Source organism: Xenopus tropicalis, chromosome 1 (genome assembly GCF_000004195.4).
Source record: "Xenopus tropicalis strain Nigerian chromosome 1, UCB_Xtro_10.0, whole genome shotgun sequence".
NCBI lineage: Eukaryota > Metazoa > Chordata > Amphibia > Anura > Pipidae > Xenopus > Xenopus tropicalis.
The window spans coordinates 196,081,707-196,099,475 of NC_030677.2; the positions used below are offsets into that span (position 1 = coordinate 196,081,707).

The 17,769-nt window shown below is 43.4% G+C and overlaps 1 protein-coding gene across 1 annotated transcript; it reads right to left on the bottom strand.

The window, feature by feature from the left end:
- Window positions 1-873: 873 nt before the first annotated feature.
- ptger4 (prostaglandin E receptor 4) lies at window positions 874-14,784 on the bottom strand. Its single transcript, NM_001127082.1, is given in 2 exon segments — window positions 874-3,984; window positions 13,446-14,784. Coding segments are annotated over 2 exon segments (1,416 nt in total). The 5' UTR covers window positions 14,265-14,784; the 3' UTR covers window positions 874-3,387.
- Between the last annotated feature and the right edge of the window lie 2,985 nt (window positions 14,785-17,769).

Below are 17,769 nucleotides of genomic sequence, written 5' to 3' on the forward strand. Positions count from 1 at the left end.
ATGATGTTATTTGAACTTTGACTTCAAAGAGAACTTTTCTCATTGGTCACCAAAGAGGAAATGTATTAGTTTACTACTTGCTTTTGCTTTGTGTAAAAGGGGTTGTCTGTATTCATAAAACATACCCAAGTTTCCAGTATAGAGACCTTCTAAAACTATATTACCCTGTGGATACACAATGACTCTATAGCCCAGTGTCACCAGTCCTTCCTTCTTCCAGGGTACCAGGGAAAATCCCAGTAGGCATTGGCCCCGTAGGGCCTTGCCAGCTCAGGCACATTGACAGGTGGGCAAACAAGGGGGGTCGGGATTGTAATGAGTGGTAATCAGCGGCAACAGTGGGGGAGCAGTGAGGTGGAGGCATCACTTGGGGTGGCCCAGACCCCACTCTCTCCTGTTTCCACTGATGTTATTTCACTGCTCTCTACCTCTCACAACCTGCAATAAAACAGTCCTCACGCTGCATTGTAAAAGCTCTAGTCATTCTTCTTAACACAGGATTTCTTTCCTTCTTTTATGTAAACATGTTCCTCTGTATCAGACTTCCTCTCCTTTAGGGCTCCTTCAGGTTTGGGGCACGAGTCTGCACAGCTCCCTCCCATAAGAATGTGTGATCTGAGCTACCAATGGCTAGAGCTGCAGCAGGAAGCTAGGAAGACCAAGCTAAAATGGCAGCTGCTATCTTAAAAAAACGGAGGGAGCTTCTAGCGCTCTATACTCAGGTATGGTAAAGCTTTCTGCAAAATAAATATAGTGTTCTAGGTGGCACTAATGTGGTGAATCTATTGGCAGTAAAATGCCAAAATGACTCCATAGACATTTTTAATTTTTTAGGAGAAAAAAAGCCCAACAAACTGCTACATTACACATATATATATTTCAGCAAGGCAGTTTTATTGTGACATCCTCCAAAAATATTTTGGTCAATACAACAATTTCACCTTCAACAGGCTCAGAATGTAATCACAAATAAAGCAATCCACGTGGACACAAAAAGCAGAACAGAACATGCTTATTTGATGGTTGAATATTTTTCCGTTAAAAAGAAGCCTTCAAATATCTGTAAAGGATTCGAAAACATGTTGGAAAGAACCCAAGAAATGCTTGGCTGAAGATGATGATGTACTTCTGTAGCAGGATGAGGTGGTAATAAGGTGCTTCGTTTCAACCTCAAGCTATCCAGAGAAAGAACCGGTACATGGATGTAGTTCAACATGGGGATACACCCTTGGGGTTCATTGCATCAAAAAGTAGATACACAAAGCATTCATCCACTTTTTAATAGTTACATAGGGTTGAGTCCATCAAGTCCAACCCTTAATGCAAAACACTGCAGAAGTGTAGCCCCGTGTTGAGTTGCCTCCATGTACCAGATGTGTCTCTAGGTAGCTACATGTAAAATAAATGTGATGCTTACTAACCCCCCCAAAGCCCAGCGGGGCACACAATTATTAAGTATTCAGGGGCAGATTTTAGTCATGGGTTCTGCAATATACTGTTCTCCAAGTGCAACAAGTAGAAACACTCCAGTGTAAGATCTTGGTAGTGGTTGAATTGTTTTAGGAATCAATAATTCCAGACACAGGATCGAGTCTGGTCCAGTCCCCCTTTCAATAGAATGTGCTAAATATCTCCCCAGGCATCGACTAGAGATCTATACTCAAGTCAACATCCACCTTGTCAAATGAATAGAACATTGATTCACAGCTTTCCGTTTGATCTCAGACAAAACCAGGACATATGTCTGTATCATTAATGGATAGGTGTAATGGATAGGTAATTCTGATCCATTGGTGCTGAGCTATGGGTATATCCCAAGGAAAGTCAACTTTAGCTCCTCTAGCATCATCCTACTGCAGCCCCCACTACAGGCGGAAGGATACCCCCATAAAGTTTCCTCTAGAATTACCTTTATAGGACACAATTAATATTAAGATAATTAATAGGAACCAAGCAAGTTGCCAGGAAGTTGTTTTATTTATATTTTCTCGTAGCCAGTTCTTACTGTTGATTCCCATCACTTACGTCAAGTGACAGCAAGCTAACGTCTCTGAATCTCCTTGGCCAATGGCAGGCGTGCAGTCGAAAACCGCACAAGAAATGGTACAGAAGTATTTTCATTCTTTTCAATTTTTTACTTATTACAAGCTACAATATGAAGCAAATATATTAAGCAATACTGAAAACAATGCAATTCCAAGGAGTCTGTTATTATTATTCTTTTAATGAGCTTGGACTAGCCCAGCCTGATGAGTCATTCCATTGCCTTTTTGGAACTGATTCTCCATGTTTATAAAATTAGAAAAATATTCTCACTAAACAGATGGTTTTCCCAAGTTGGTTAAGTGGATGTAAGTATTTGGGGACAGGCTACAGATGATATTTTTCTTTGAAATATCTGATTAGTAAATTACACAATGTACTATGATCATCTTCAGCAAGGGCAAGATAGGGCATATGTTCAGCTCTTCCAAATGTCATCATATTATGATCATGAGACTAAGGAAATATGTTTTATTAAGGCATCCTTGAGCGCACATCTAGAATGGTCTGGTTTGATTTCTGTAGGACCTGCATAAGAGTATGGTCAAAAGGGTGTTCTAGAACAGGCAATGCCCTCGTTCAGTTCTCAAACAGTACCGCTATTAACAAATCAATTAAATGTATTTATAATGCCACCGGGGCATTGTTCTTTTATGTAATAAGTTTTATTATTCAGTCTCAAATGGAATGCATGGGGGGATGGAACCAAAAGTTCCTTAAGAAAGCTTTAGAAGCAATACATTTTTTCAAAAAACAGTTTCTTTTCCCTCAACATGGGCATTCCTGATCTAGAACTCTAAGAAAGTCTTCTCCTCAAGACATTCGAGAAGAATGAAGAGGATAACGCATTTACAATTCATTCACTAGGCTGTCTGATTAAAAAAACAACAAAAAAAACCCTTCTCACAGAGAAGACAATAAATACATTTACATTCCGAATACAGACATAGAGCGTATCCATTTAAATTCACATTTTAAAGCTTAGACACACTGACATCATAACAACAGACAAATTGCCTTTGTCCAGAAATAGTCAATGGAAAGTGGCAAACTGGGAGCCATCAAGCACTTTCTCTTCTGCCCCCATAAGCAAATGGACACCTTAAAAAGGTGGCATATTCCTCTCAAAAAAGTGCCAGTGTTATAGGTAATAGCGTCTCAAATGGCAAATCTGTATGTTCGATAAACCAACCTCAATTCCAAGGAGAAATGTTTCTAGGTCACTGAACTTCATCATATTCAGTGATTGGATTATATGAAGCCTTTATGATGATGATCATCAAAGAGAAGAGTGCAATGTTCATTTAAACATCTACCTACACACTCTAGGGGTAGCATATTGTTTTATATGGATTTTCCTGATAAATGTAATGTTTCGTTAGGAAATGTGACTCGGAGTGGGTTTCCCTTTGACAAAGAACCATTTTGAGTTACTCGTGTGGGTTTTGTCTCATTCACAAGTGACACTTGCTCTGACTCTGGACCCTGAGAAGAAACGGACTGATCAGAACCCCGCAACGTCCTATCTGTTGATCCAGGCAGGTTAATGGCTATTGTGGTTCCTGGCAACACAGCGCTCCCTTTCAAACTACCATCACTCAGTTCTAGGGGATAGAGTAAAGTCTGAGAAGTCGAACTGACTTCTCTAAGCTCCCGAGAAATGAATGAAGGAGAATGACTGGAGAGAGCGGAGGAGGCCCTTCTTCCTTCTGTGCAGTTGAAACTTCCTGCGGAGTGTGGCCTCCTGCGCGCACCAATCCGACAGAATAAACACTTGATTTTCTCTATCAGTTTGCTCAAGACAGTCTTCCTGAGGAGGATGTAAATCCAAGGATCCAGAATGGGATTAACCGATGCCATTCGGATGGCCTGCAGATCTGGATTCTTTGAGATATCCTCAACCACCGCCGGCTGGTAGAGCTGATTAATGAAAATACGAACCTGAAAGACAAAGAAGACACAGATTATTAGCCATTTTGCAAATATAAGAGAAGTAATAATTCCATCAGGAATCCCAAGGCCCCTTTTTAACCAATTTTTCATGTAGCATTGCCAAATGATTAGGGGAACTGTAGAGCTCTGTAGATATGTACATACACACAATACAAACACTTGATCTTTTTCAACCCTATGTAACTATGTAGCTGTCTAGTAAACAGAATGAATTGTTTCACTAACATCTAAGGTTGGAATTACATGGAGATGCTTGATTTAACTCTACAGCCCTGGCTTGCTCTTGTTATAAGGTGCAAGTATTTCAGATATACTGGGACTGGACTATAGAATATTCCAAGGGACATAATTTATGAACATTCATAACCAGCTGCTTCTAATGTCAATGGGGTTTTGTGAGACCAACAGTTGGATTATCATCTCAAGAACTTGTGGTGCCACCAAGAAGATACAACCAGAGGCCTTCACTAATGCACTTACTAGCACTCTCATGTGTATCCAGCTCCATTGGGTCAGCCACACTTTTGCTGTCTCTATCCTAAAAAGGATTACAACTGACTTAATTTAAGCTCATGTTCCCTCTATAAATTATAACAGTACTAAAATGTAACTCCCTTGGACTTTAATTATAGTGTATTTTCTAATTACAAATCACGGACACAGGGTGTTTTTTTTAACTTCCAATACAGCTACTTATGAAATCACAGTAGGAATTGCTCAGACAGTTCTAGTTTCCATAACAAGCCCAGAGATGCCACTTACAGATTTCACAAAGTAGCTTTCTTGGCATGTTGACTTATTGGCGCTTTGTGTGAGTGTCGCTGCTTGCCAAGTGCGGCCTGTCGAAACACGTTGGGCAAGACACTTGTTTGCACCACAGCAATGTACTCTCTGCGGGAATGCTTAATATGCCATATTAAGAACCATTTAACATCCTTAATGCTAATCAGAGACCTTATTGCCTTGAAGTTAAAGAACTCTTGGCATTCAAGTATAATTGTACTACAAACTGAATAGCAAAGCACAAGTGGTCATCAGCGTTAGGCAACACAGACCCCCATCTACTTGTACAATTACTGAGATTCAAACTCACGGACTTATAAACAAGGACATCCAGTTAACAAGGGAAAATGATTACATTTTAGCATGTGAGCTAACATTTGAATACACAGAAATAGCCCTTTCCATTATCAGGACTGGGGGCTGTATATGATCAGTGGCCCTTTATTTCATCAATATCTGCTTTTCATCGCGAAATGCACAAAATGTAGGGAATAATTACAGTGGGTTTCAGGCCAGTAGATGGCAGCTGCTTCCAGTCAGTCCTAACCAAGTCTGTTTCATAGTCTCCTGCTGGAAAAATCCTGAGCCGGTCAATACTGTTCATTCTGAAGTGTGGGCAATGCCTTTGACAAACAAATATAGAATAGGGTACTCCACCCTCATTCAATACTGTTTATTTGTAGATAGGGAACTGCACTGCATTAGATAGGGAACTGCTGAAAAAAATGGGCATTATTTTATTAGGTGTAATTCTGCCCCGTCACTAATAAACCCTTGTATTGTTTTCATTTCTGACTTTTCGCCCCCCTCAATGGCATTTTTTAGCTTTAGTGGGTGTCAGGGGATTCTTTGCATTGTAGTTTAATACTGGGTGATCAGTTTCATATCCCTGTATGTATATTTTTCATCCTTAACTTTTTCCGTAGTTCTTTAGTTATGAGCTTAAACTGCAATCTGGTTGCTAGGGTAGAGCCCTACATTGGGTTGGATACCCGAGTTACCTGTGGAAAAGTGGGTAAGATTTGTGAAAGCGGGTGAAAGAGTTAGTGAGTCTCAGATCTCATTATAAGCTAGTTTTGCTCCTTTACAACTTCCCCCCGTTTGTTTTTCCACCCGCCCACTTCTGATGATGTCACTTCCTGTTTAATGGTATCCAGCAGGTAGTGGGTTGCAGGTTAGGCAGATGCAAGGTGGGTTAGATAGCGAGTCCAAGCAAGTAACAATGTTGGTTGAGGGTAAGGGTCGCAGGTCTGGGTCAAATCTCAAAAACTGGACCGGCACAGGACTCTATATAGGTAAGGGACCCCTAACCCAGAAACCCGTTATCCAGAAATCTCCGAATTACAGAAAGCCCAGCCCGTCTGAAATAGACTCCATTTTAATCAAACAATTCAGAATTTTAAAACTAATTTCCTTTATCTTATAATTGATCCCAACTAAGATATAAATAATCCTTATTGGATGCAAAACAATCCTATTGGGTTTAATTAATGTTTTATTAAATTTTTAGTAGACTTAAGTTATGGAGATCCAAATTACAGAAAGACCCCTTATCCGGAATACCCTTGGTCCCAAGCATTCTGGACAACGGGTTTAATACCTGTACTAGCATCCCACTTACCCTAACAACCAAAACATGGTTTGAATTGACTGGAAAGAGAATAAGAGAACCCCTGAGCAGAAGGATACTTTGATAAAAGTTTAATAACAGGACAAATCTGTTTGTTGGTTACTGGGGTCACTGACCCCTCCAGCAACCAAATATTATATTGATGGATGGAAAAGGCAAATTAGAAAGAACACAAAAACAGACCAAATGCAGATTTTTCTTTAATGTGACAATGTATATTGACTTCCGTGGGGGAAGTGGCTACGTAACCCTACACGTAACCCTACACGAGTGACATTTCTCAACCCCTTTTGATTGAACTGACATTCCAGGCAATTTGCTTTTAGCACCATTCGCTGACATGAAAGAACAAGCCTTAACTCCTCGTGTGACCTTAGCCTAAAGGTGAGGGATCCTAGTGCTTCCTGCCTTGCCATGAATCCGACAGGAAATGTTGTCCCCTAGGACCAAGGGCCCTGACATCTAGCAAGCAAACCCACTGTGGTTCAGGAGTCAGAAATGCAGTGATTTATAGAACCCATTAAATAACAGTGGAGGGGAAAAAACTTCTACATGTACCTGTTTCTGGTTGATGATTTATTTGTTATTTGTATGGGATCATCAGACCTTTGGGTCTGCAGGGAAAGGAAATGTGCAAAAGCAGCAAAGATAACTAAAGAAATGAGAATAACAGGCGCATCATAATCCAATTGAATTAGCCTCCCAGATGCAGACGATCCATTTCCAGAAGATATTCTAATGCAGGAAATATATACTCCCAATCTGCTTCTTTCTTTCATTAAATATATTGGGAACCTACTGCCTGGGGGGATATCTGTCTGTAGAGTCGGGACAGCGTGTACAGGGGATGATATTGTAATGTAGGCTTTAATTGCCTTGCTTTATTATAAATGCTGCGGATGTATGAAAGCCCCATGTTGGCAAGCTTTTACATGAATGTGTCATAACTCAAGCGTCTTTAACCTTCAAGTGGTTTATTCTATAGATTTTCCAACAAAACTCTTCTAGTTTATTCTTGTTCAACCCCTTTCTTTTTTAATTTTGACTTTTATAGCCTATGTTTCTTCTATATAGCGGCCTGATCAATACAGCTGTCCAGAAGATATTAATGGGCCGCAGGTGATTTTTGGGTGCCAGTGTGTCCATATCATAAAGGTGTTCACCCCAGATATTGCTCTATTAACATTCAGTACTCTTCAGTTCTTGGACAGTCTACTGACTGTAGCAAATGCAAGAACTATGCAGCTCCATCTGATGGCTGAAGAGGGTATAACAGCATGTGTGCCCTTCTTTCTACCAGTGACTGCACAATGTTAGTTTGCAGCTCAGTGCCATTGAGCAGGCCCAGACTGGCAATCTGTGGGTTCTGGCAAATGCCAGAGGGGCTGCTGTAAGATGCCATAGACAGTCATGGGCCTGGTGGGGGGCTGTTTGGGCCTTGTGTACTTTTCAATGCTAGGGCCTATTTCAAATCCCAGTCCTGACATGCCGATAACTGACCACCTTTTGTAGAGACTACACACTGAGAGCAAAAATGAACCCCACCATGGGGTTCATTCTATAGGCACTCCCTCCTCCAGCTCTAGTCTCTATTCCAGAAGACCACAGAACATTAGAGAACATGAACGTTGACTTCAGCTCTTCACCAAATATGGGCAACCTTATTGTGTAACCACATCTTGGAAGGAAAGGAAACATATTGCTTCCTACACATGTGGCCGTTCTATCTTTCCAAAACACCCGTTTATACTGAGAAGGAGAGACATCTCAAATATGCTCTGTATTTAGGGTGGAGGCTCAGTATAGATGAGCTCACAACTGATTTTTCTTTTACTTGGTTTTGCCAAAGGCTTATACCACTGTTTCTATCCCTGTTGTATAAAGCCCTGATACCTACTCCATAGTTCCCATAAGAAACTAATGGCAAATCACTGGATATCTACACCTCAATCAGTGGCATTAACTAGATGTTACTGGGTCCCACAGCAAATTCAATTTAGGGCCCCAAAACATTGGTAAATTGACCTTTTCTATCAAAATATATTGAAATTACTAATTCATTAGGGCCAAATTGGGCCCCCTACAATCCTGTCCCTCCTGCAACAACAAGGTCTACTTTCTCTTTAGTTACAACCCCTGACCACAATAACATTCAAACCCATCTTTACCCTCACATTATGGTCCCTGTTTACTTTAAGAGAATTCTATGCTCCAGAAGGAGGACCGTGAGCAGTGTAAAGGAATGGTGTGCGGGATAATAAACAATGGAGACATACACAAGTCTGAAACTGTAAGCCGGTAATATCTCTGTAGGAAACATATAGAGAAAAACAAGCATCACCTTTTACTATATTATTTGACAAAGGAAGAATACAAAGTAAAGGTAGCCTAACCCTTTAAGTTCATGTTTTGTTCTGATCCCCATTGTACATAGCTGTGTAATAAGCTTTATAAATATTAATTAGAAAAAAATAACAACTTACTAAATTCCCCTCAAGCTTTTTGGGAGTTTTTTTTGGGCGTTATAGCCAAGTTGCCTGGGTGCCCTACTTACTGTGTGCTTCATGTCCCAAAATACTGTGCCTATGTTACTTTATTGTTGCATGCAATGTTAACTAAACACTACAAAAAAACGCTATAGGGATAAAAATATGACTATGCCGTACCTTGGGGTGGGTCTATAAATAATTTGTATACGACACGTACTAAACACCCAAGGTAACAATGTTGACAAAAACAAATGATCACAGCTGGATTGTATCACCCTGGAACAAACACACACATACGCCAGCCAATCAGGCTCCATCAGAGCGCCATATTTCTTGCACAGTGATTATCCCTCTATTAATCACTATGTCAGGCCTCACAGGAGAATGTGGCCCTTGTTTCTATACACCCTTATCAGGCATTTGGTTAATATTTATCTGCATGAGTAGAAAGCAATGAGCAAGCACTGCACGGGGTATTAACCGGATAAAAAACCAGATCCGCTCATGGGACAAATCACTTTCAAAAGGGAAGTAGAACAATTTTGAAAGTAAAGGGGAACTCCACCTGTTTTCTCTTACGTAACAAAGAGAAACGTATCACTAAGAAACTTTCCAATATACGGGTTTCTCCTTATTTTTGTTTTCTGCTTCTGATTCATTATAGTGGAAGTCTGTTTTGCTCAATGTCTACTAATCAGCTGCTACACTGTTAGGAGTCAGAACCAGCAGTGCAGTAGCAAGTACATTTACAAATACCTGTAAAACTATTTAAAGAATGTATATTGTAAAGTTACATTTTCTGTCATTATACAAATACACAATGGGTGTGGAAGTGGAATTACAGTAGCGTATTACAGCAACCCAGCTAAAAAAATGATTAATTTGAATTTTAAGAATGTTAAATAGAATGAGACCCTCAGGGTTGGCAGGTCTCAGCATCGTGATGTTTGAGGAGAGAGAAGTCTGAAACCGTTACCTATATCTGCCACATACAAATGGAAGAAGTGATACAGAACAGAACTAGACAAGAATGCAAGGCATTTTTTGGGGGCAGTGGGGGAGGGAAAGGTGTCAGATTGGTGCTGTGATTGGCTGCTGGCTAGTCCCATGTGGCTACTAAATGTTTGTGTTCCAGCAGAACATCTCACAGAGAGGGTTGGCACTTGTTGGCCACGGCAGTTTTAGATGCCCCCATGCAATATAGGGAGTCATACAAACTTGCAATGGGATATCAGGGGAGTTTGTAATGTTTGTTAAGGTGGGAGAGAATATGAGAACTTGCCAACGTGCCAATGCAATGTCACTAGGTTCCCAATCCCTCTTTCCATGTCTGATGCCTCCGGTGCGGGTATCTTGGCTTGAGAGCATCATCATATTTTTGGGCACAATCAGTTTAGAACTGATCATATGGGCAGCAATTTTCCTTTGCACCGGTGCTCACACTAAAGCAGCAAAGTAAAGCTGGGAAGATGCATTTCCCCACATTGCCAATCACCCTGTTCTGTGTATTCCATCTGCTATCAAAGTACATGGCAGGCACAAGTCCATGAATACAGCCCGTAGCACAGCTCTGCACAATTCTCCCCACTACAATAATGACTTTGAAGTGTCTGACATGACTACAGTGATTTACAAGCAACAACACAGAGGAGGATGAAAGAGCTGCCTGATAATTACTCTCATTGTAGCCATGTTTAACTGCTGTCCCCACTGCCATGGCACCAGGGTCAGTCCCCCTAATCCCACCTAGAACTGTTCTGCTGAAAACAATGGCAAAAGAATATAAGCTTCCAGGGTTGCCTAGCAAAGCATTCCTCGTGGGGGGGGCAGGGAAAGGGTTAAAGGGATCTGTTGGCTATTAGATAATAATAAAAATAATAATAAAAATAATATCTATCTGTATTTATATATATATATATATATATATATATATATATATATATATATATATATATATATATATATATAATATATATTGAGGTGTATTCCTTAATCAAGGTAATGAAGGTGCCCAGGGCTCTCCAAATAACCCATCTGCCAGTTGCCCAAATACATATGTGTTTATCTTGGCAGCGATGCATATGAAAAACAAGAAATCTAATTAAGACAGACTGAACGCCCTCGCGCCTGTACTGATTTGTATGATAAAGGTGGGGAGCAGCAAGTAACCCGGCAAACTGGCCCGACAGGGGGTATTTGTATTTTCCTTACCTAACAGGCTTTTCTATTGGCGCCAGCCTGGTATAGAGCTCCTGGGCAGTTATCAAAGCAGAAAAGTGTGATTTCATATAGACACATGCTGCAGACTGCACTGCTATCTGTACAGCCCTGCAGCATGTGGATCCTATACACAATAACTTCTGAAGGGGACAGGCCTCACGTTGGGGTGCTGCTACCTCTTTCCCCCATTTATTGGGGTGTCATTTGCTGTTCCTTATGCTCAGGGATTAGTCACACAATGTGGTTGGATATCAGTGATCAGTAAAACCACAGCAATTAAAAGACAGAACCATTGCAGCTGCTTCTCGTGTTTCTTTGCAGAACATGGGCGTTTTAGTATGTTATAGAGAGGCCAATTTTTCAATTAGTCTTCTTTATTTGTTTTTATTTATTTGCCTTCTTCTTCTAGCTCTTTGCAACTTTTAAATGGGGGTCACTGACCCCGGCAGCCAAAACCTATTGCTCTGTCAGGCTACAGTTTAATTGTTATTGTTACTTTATATTACTTATTTTTCTATCCAGGTCCTGAATACCAGACCCTGGTTGCTAAGGAAATTTGAATCCTAGCAACCAAATAGCAACAGCTGGAGAGCTGCTGGACAAAAACTGAAATAATTTAAAAAACTAGAAATAATGAAAAATGAAGACTAATTGTACATTGTCTCAGAATATTACTTTCTACATCAACTCAAAGGTGGAAACCCCTTTAACATAGTGGGATGCCCACAATCTATGGCGATACCCAGAAATCTGTGCCAAACTCCATTGCAGTAAGGGAGAGATTAGGGGGTCAGTGATTGTTTGCTCCCCAGACCAGTACAGAGAGAGAGAGGCAATTAATAAAGTGGCCCCTGACCTAATACAGGGCCACAAAGCGGATTCTGTGCCACAGCATGCTTCTCATTAGTCACAGTGGCTACAGAGTTGCTATAAAATGTTTCCCCCTCATTCTACTTAGAAAGAAAGGGAAAGTAAAAGGATTAGGGTTTTTTGGACACCTACAGTGTTTGGTGTTGGCCGGGGAGAATACTTTCTCAGAATTCAGACAGACAACGTGGCGTTTACCTCGGCGGCACCAACTTGTCAACTTTTTTTCCCCAGGAGAATGTTGCATTGCCTGGAATTTACTGCAGAGAAAACATCTGAGCCGCCAATGACATTGAACCCTGCAAACGCCTGGCTCAGCGAAATGTTCTGCACCAGTTTCTTATGGTGTGGCCCGATGCCAGGGCAGTAACGCACGGGCGAGATCTGCGTAGGGTGGGAATGATTCTCATTCTTAGAAGTTCCAGGGACAGCCCCGCAGCATTAAAGTGATACTGCATATTTGGGGTGAGATTTCCCAGTATTAGTGACTCTACTTCCAAAGTAGGAAAGTTAAAGAATATGCATACAGAAATAATCCGATCAAATCTGCAGCCAGTGGTTCTTTTTGGTGTTTTTGACTACTTTCCATTACTATCCTGCCTGCTCCAGGGGAAGCTTGAGGTGGCATCTGAATGCCAGGGGCAACATAGCCTTGGGCAGCTCAAAAAGTCAATTGATTTTCAGATTTCAGTTTGTTGTTTTATTATGTACAGCCTGTCTCTCTGTTCAGGCTCTCTTTATGAGGAAATAAAGTTATTTATTCAGGAAATAAAGTGCTGATTAAAAATAGAACCCCTAATAAATAAACAGGTCTAACCACATCTGTGTATAGCAATCTGATGGAGTAGAAGGCAGAAGAACCGGTGCAATGGTTTGATATATTGAATAAAAATCAGGCAAACTATTGCATTAGTGAGTCATAAAGAAATCAATACAAAATGCCTACAAGGGCATGTTTTCTCTAGCTGCTGCTGAACTACATATCCCATCATCCTCTGAAATGCTAAGAGCTTTTGCAAGGTGCTGGGAAATGTAACACAGGAACAGAAGCAATGCCAATTGCAGATCTCTAATGAAAACTAGGTTATTTGCCCTGGGTACATGAAGTAAATAAAGGAGAGGCAGGGTGCATAGAAAAAATATAAAGGGGTAAAGAGAAGCCACCAGTGCAAAGTAAGGCTGCAGCTCTGGGGAGACCATTGCCTTTAGCAAAGGGAGGGAAAGAGTTAAAAGAGTAGTGACCAATGTAACTTGAGACTGAAGCCCTGCTGTTGGGGGGGGGGGGGCAACCTTACTATTGTCTGTAGCAGATAAGCCCCATATGGGAAAAGGGACAGTGTCTGCCCTGGTGCACTAACCTATAGCAACCGATAAGATGCGCAAATTGTGCGCCTTATATGTATATATGTTACATAGCAATGCCATTAACTGCCAGCACAAGGTTCTTGTGGGGAACTCACCACTAGGGGGGTAGAGCAGATCACCACCACCACTGATGTTCCGATGAGCACAATGACCATCTGGATCTCGGCCCCGGCCATCCTCCTGAAGCTTCTGCGCCTCCTGAAGTCCGACAGCCTATTGTCCGTCCCCAGGGAAGTGCGGCGCACAAACTGCCTGTGCATACGGATTAGCGCCACGCAAACCAGCACATTGCACAGCACCGTGGCCAGGATGAGGAACGAGCTGAAACCCGCGTACATGTAAGAGTAAGCCGCGTAGGTCGAAACGTTGGTTCTCCAGTCAATGAAACACCACGTCTTGGGGTACTGAAAGGTGGTCTTCCCCAGTCCCATGCTGGGCAGGGCGCAAAACAGCACATTGGAGACGTAGATCGCAAAGAGTGTGAGCCCTGCCAACTTCTTATCCACATAGTGGTTGTAGAAATAGGCATGGTTAATGGCCAGGTACCTCTCGATGGACATGGCGCAGATGATGCTCAGACCAGCCAGCCCAAAGAACAGAAGGATGAAAGAGCCGTACTCACACAGGGCATGTCCCCCCGGCCATTCCCCCTGTATGTAGGTGGCTATAGTCACTGGGCTTATCAGGCAGGTCCCCAGCAGGTCGGTGAGAGCCAAACCACACACCAGGGTGTAGAAGGTGGTCTCCTTCTGTTCCTTCCTGGACTTGCACAGGACAATGATGGCAATGAGGTTCCCCACCACCCCTAATAGGAACATGACAGCTGGGATGATGGGGGGAGTGCTGCCCCTCGGAGCCACAAGGTTTTGGATACTGGTGGCATTGGGGACACTGAAGTTCTGCTCATAGGACATGTTGTCACTTCCAGCGGTGGCCATGGGGTTCAGATCCACAGGTGGGGGGGCATAATCCGAACTTTGCCCAGTTGTAATGCGACTTACTCACCAGGGTAAGTGACCCAAAGCCCCTTCTCTAGTTGCCCCTAAACACCTTCTTGCAATGCCACAGTTCAACAAGACGCCCCCTTCTTAGCAAAGTTGCAAATCGCCAGATGTTTGTTCTTTAGAATTCAGTTGCAGCTTTCAAAAGTCGCAGGTGGTCAGACAAGTAGCCAAAATGTCAGTTCGTTCCAGGTTGTTGAGCCTTAGAATTTGGATTCGAAGTTCCAGACAGGCAGAGCTGAATGCAAATACAAAGTTGCAGGTATCAAATCCACAATACAAAGTGGCAAACTGCCTTCTTTTCAGTTTAAAGTTGCAAAAGGTCCTTCCTTAGATTTGCAGAATAAGTTGTCACTGGCAGGTTCCAGAGGTTCCAGAGTGCGGTTCCATTGGGCAGGTTCCTTAGGAGAGGGCTGAGGCAGCTTCATAGGAGTCAGTGTGTCCCAGGGCTGCTGAAAGTGAAATGCAGTGATGCCCCTGCCTGCTCCTCATTATATCAGCCCGGAGCCTTCCCCTGTATCTCATTAGCTTGCAGGTACTGTCCTGTCCTCACACAATAAGTGCTGTTCTTCAAGTTTGCTCAGTTGAAGTTTCCCAGGAGGGTGAGGCTTGGGCTGCTCTCCTCCCCCTGGCTCGCCTGATTGGTGCCACTCATGTCAGTGGGGAGGCTGCTGCACCCTCTGCCTCTCGCATCGCTACTCTGCTCACTGCTACAGGCGCTGCCGGGGAGGCGCACACATAAATCGCACTCCTCAGCTTCTCCGCTACTGACTTTTCCACAGCTCAGTGAGGGGCAAACAGGGCTCCTCTTATTACCCAAGGATACCCCATCACTGTGTTTCTTCCCTGCCACCCAAACAGAAAGCCACTTACTCTTATGACATATATTCTGTACTACTGGCATGTAACCAGCAACACTCGGACCTATAGAGTGTAGCAAAACACACACTTATGCCCTTACACCCCTTATACTAGCAAGTAGTTTAGATATCTACATAAATCTACAGAAATTGGCTGTCTTACAGCACTGGTTTGGTACTACAGGTTTCCCTGTTTGCTGTTATTATAGCTGCAGTTAATTGTTCTACTGGTAGGACAATCTACTATCACTTTGTAGCTTTGGACTAGTAGCAGGTATAGTAGGGAGAGATGGTGCCTGTAATAGCAGTGGGGGGATAATAGCCTCTGGGAAGGGACTGGGGCTGTGGGATAGCAGGTATAGTAGGGAGAGATGGTGCCTATAGTAGCAGTGGGATAATAGCCTCTGGGAAGGGACTGGGGCTGTGGGATAGCAGGTATAGTAGGGAGAGATGGTGCCTATAGTAGCAGTGGGATAATAGCCTCTGGGAAGGGACTGGGGCTGTGGGATAGCAGGTATAGTAGGGAGAGATGGTGCCTATAGTAGCAGTGAGGGGATAATAGCCTCTGGGAAGGGACTGGGGCTGTGGGATAGCAGGTATAGTAGGGAGAGATGGTGCCTATAGTAGCAGTGAGGGGATAATAGCCTCTGGGAAGGGACTGGGGCTGTGGGATAGCAGGTATAGTAGGGAGAGATGGTGCCTATAGTAGCAGTGGGTGGATAATAGCCTCTGGGAAGGGACTGGGGCTGTGGGATAGCAGGTATAGTAGGGAGAGATGGTGCCTATAGTAGCAGTGGGGGGATAATAGCCTCTGGGAAGGGACTGGGGCTGTGGGATAGCAGGTATAGTAGGGAGAGATGGTGCCTATAGTAGCAGTGGGATAATAGCCTCTGGGAAGGGACTGGGCTGTGGGATAGCAGGTATAGTAGGGAGAGATGGTGCCTATAGTAGCAGTGGGGGGATAATAGCCTCTGGGAAGGGACTGGGGCTGTGGGATAGCAGGTATAGTAGGGAGAGATGGTGCCTATAGTAGCAGTGGGGGGATAATAGCCTCTGGGAAGGGACTGGGGCTGTGGGATAGCAGGTATAGTAGGGAGAGATGGTGCCTATAGTAGCAGTGGGGGATAATAGCCTCTGGGAAGGGACTGTGGCTGTGGGATAGCAGGTATAGTAGGGAGAGATGGTGCCTATAGTAGCAGTGGGGGGATAATAGCCTCTGGGAAGGGACTGGGGCTGTGGGATAGCAGGTATAGTAGGGAGAGATGGTGCCTATAGTAGCAGTGGGATAATAGCCTCTGGGAAGGGACTGGGGCTGTGGGATAGCAGGTATAGTAGGGAGAGATGGTGCCTATAGTAGCAGTGGGATAATAGCCTCTGGGAAGGGACTGGGGCTGTGGGATAGCAGGTATAGTAGGGAGAGATGGTGCCTATAGTAGCAGTGGGATAATAGCCTCTGGGAAGGGACAGTGGCTGTGGGATAGCAGGTATAGTAGGGAGAGATGGTGCTATAGTAGCAGTGGGGGGATAATAGCCTCTGGGAAGGGACTGGGGCTGTGGGATAGCAGGTATAGTAGGGAGAGATGGTGCCTATAGTAGCAGTGGGGGGATAATAGCCTCTGGGAAGGGACTGGGGCTGTGGGATAGCAGGTATAGTAGGGAGAGATGGTGCCTATAGTAGCAGTGGGGGATAATAGCCTCTGGGAAGGGACTGGGGCTGTGGGATAGCAGGTATAGTAGGGAGAGATGGTGCCTATAGTAGCAGTGGGGATAATAGTCTCTGGGAAGGGACTGGGGCTGTGGGATAGCAGGTATAGTAGGGAGAGATGGTGCCTATAGTAGCAGTGGGGGGATAATAGCCTCTGGGAAGGGACTGTGGCTGTGGGATAGCAGGTTTAGTAGGGAGAGATTGCACCCCTGCCTAATGGTTTCAAATTTAATGGTTGAGCACAACTTTCCCTTTTTTGCTATAGAATATACAGCCCAGCCAGAACCCAAACATGGCTCCCAGGGTCACTGCTTGACACCTGCCCTATGTACATAAGGTGCTTAAGCCATCAATGGGAAATGGGAATTCTCACACAGTGTAATTATGTCTATTCATTAAGAGAATAAATAGCAGCATGTGTACATGCACTGCTGTTCCCTGCAGAGTCGGCAGATCTGTTGTGAAAGAGATAAAGCCAGACGGAAATCTTGCTGCAGCTCAGTATGGGAAAACATATATACACTTGTTAATACACAGTAACCCAGCAGCTATCAGAGGGGTTCTGGGAATTATAGTTCAGCAAAATTGGTTTGTGTTTTTAGTGTATCCAGTAGGATGAGTAGAACGTTCTTGAGCAGCAAGGGGGATGTGGAGGCTTCTTTTATTATCTCTCTATCACTTGACCACTGGTGGGCTGGGGGAAAGTTTTTGTTTTTCTAAAAGCAGTTTTATTTTTTATATATAGGCACCTAAAGTTGCTGCCCTTGGCACTGGCCCATGGGTGCCCATCAGGCCCGGACTGGGTCCCCGGAGGGGCTGCTGTAAGGTGCCACAGACAGTCACTATTTAGTGG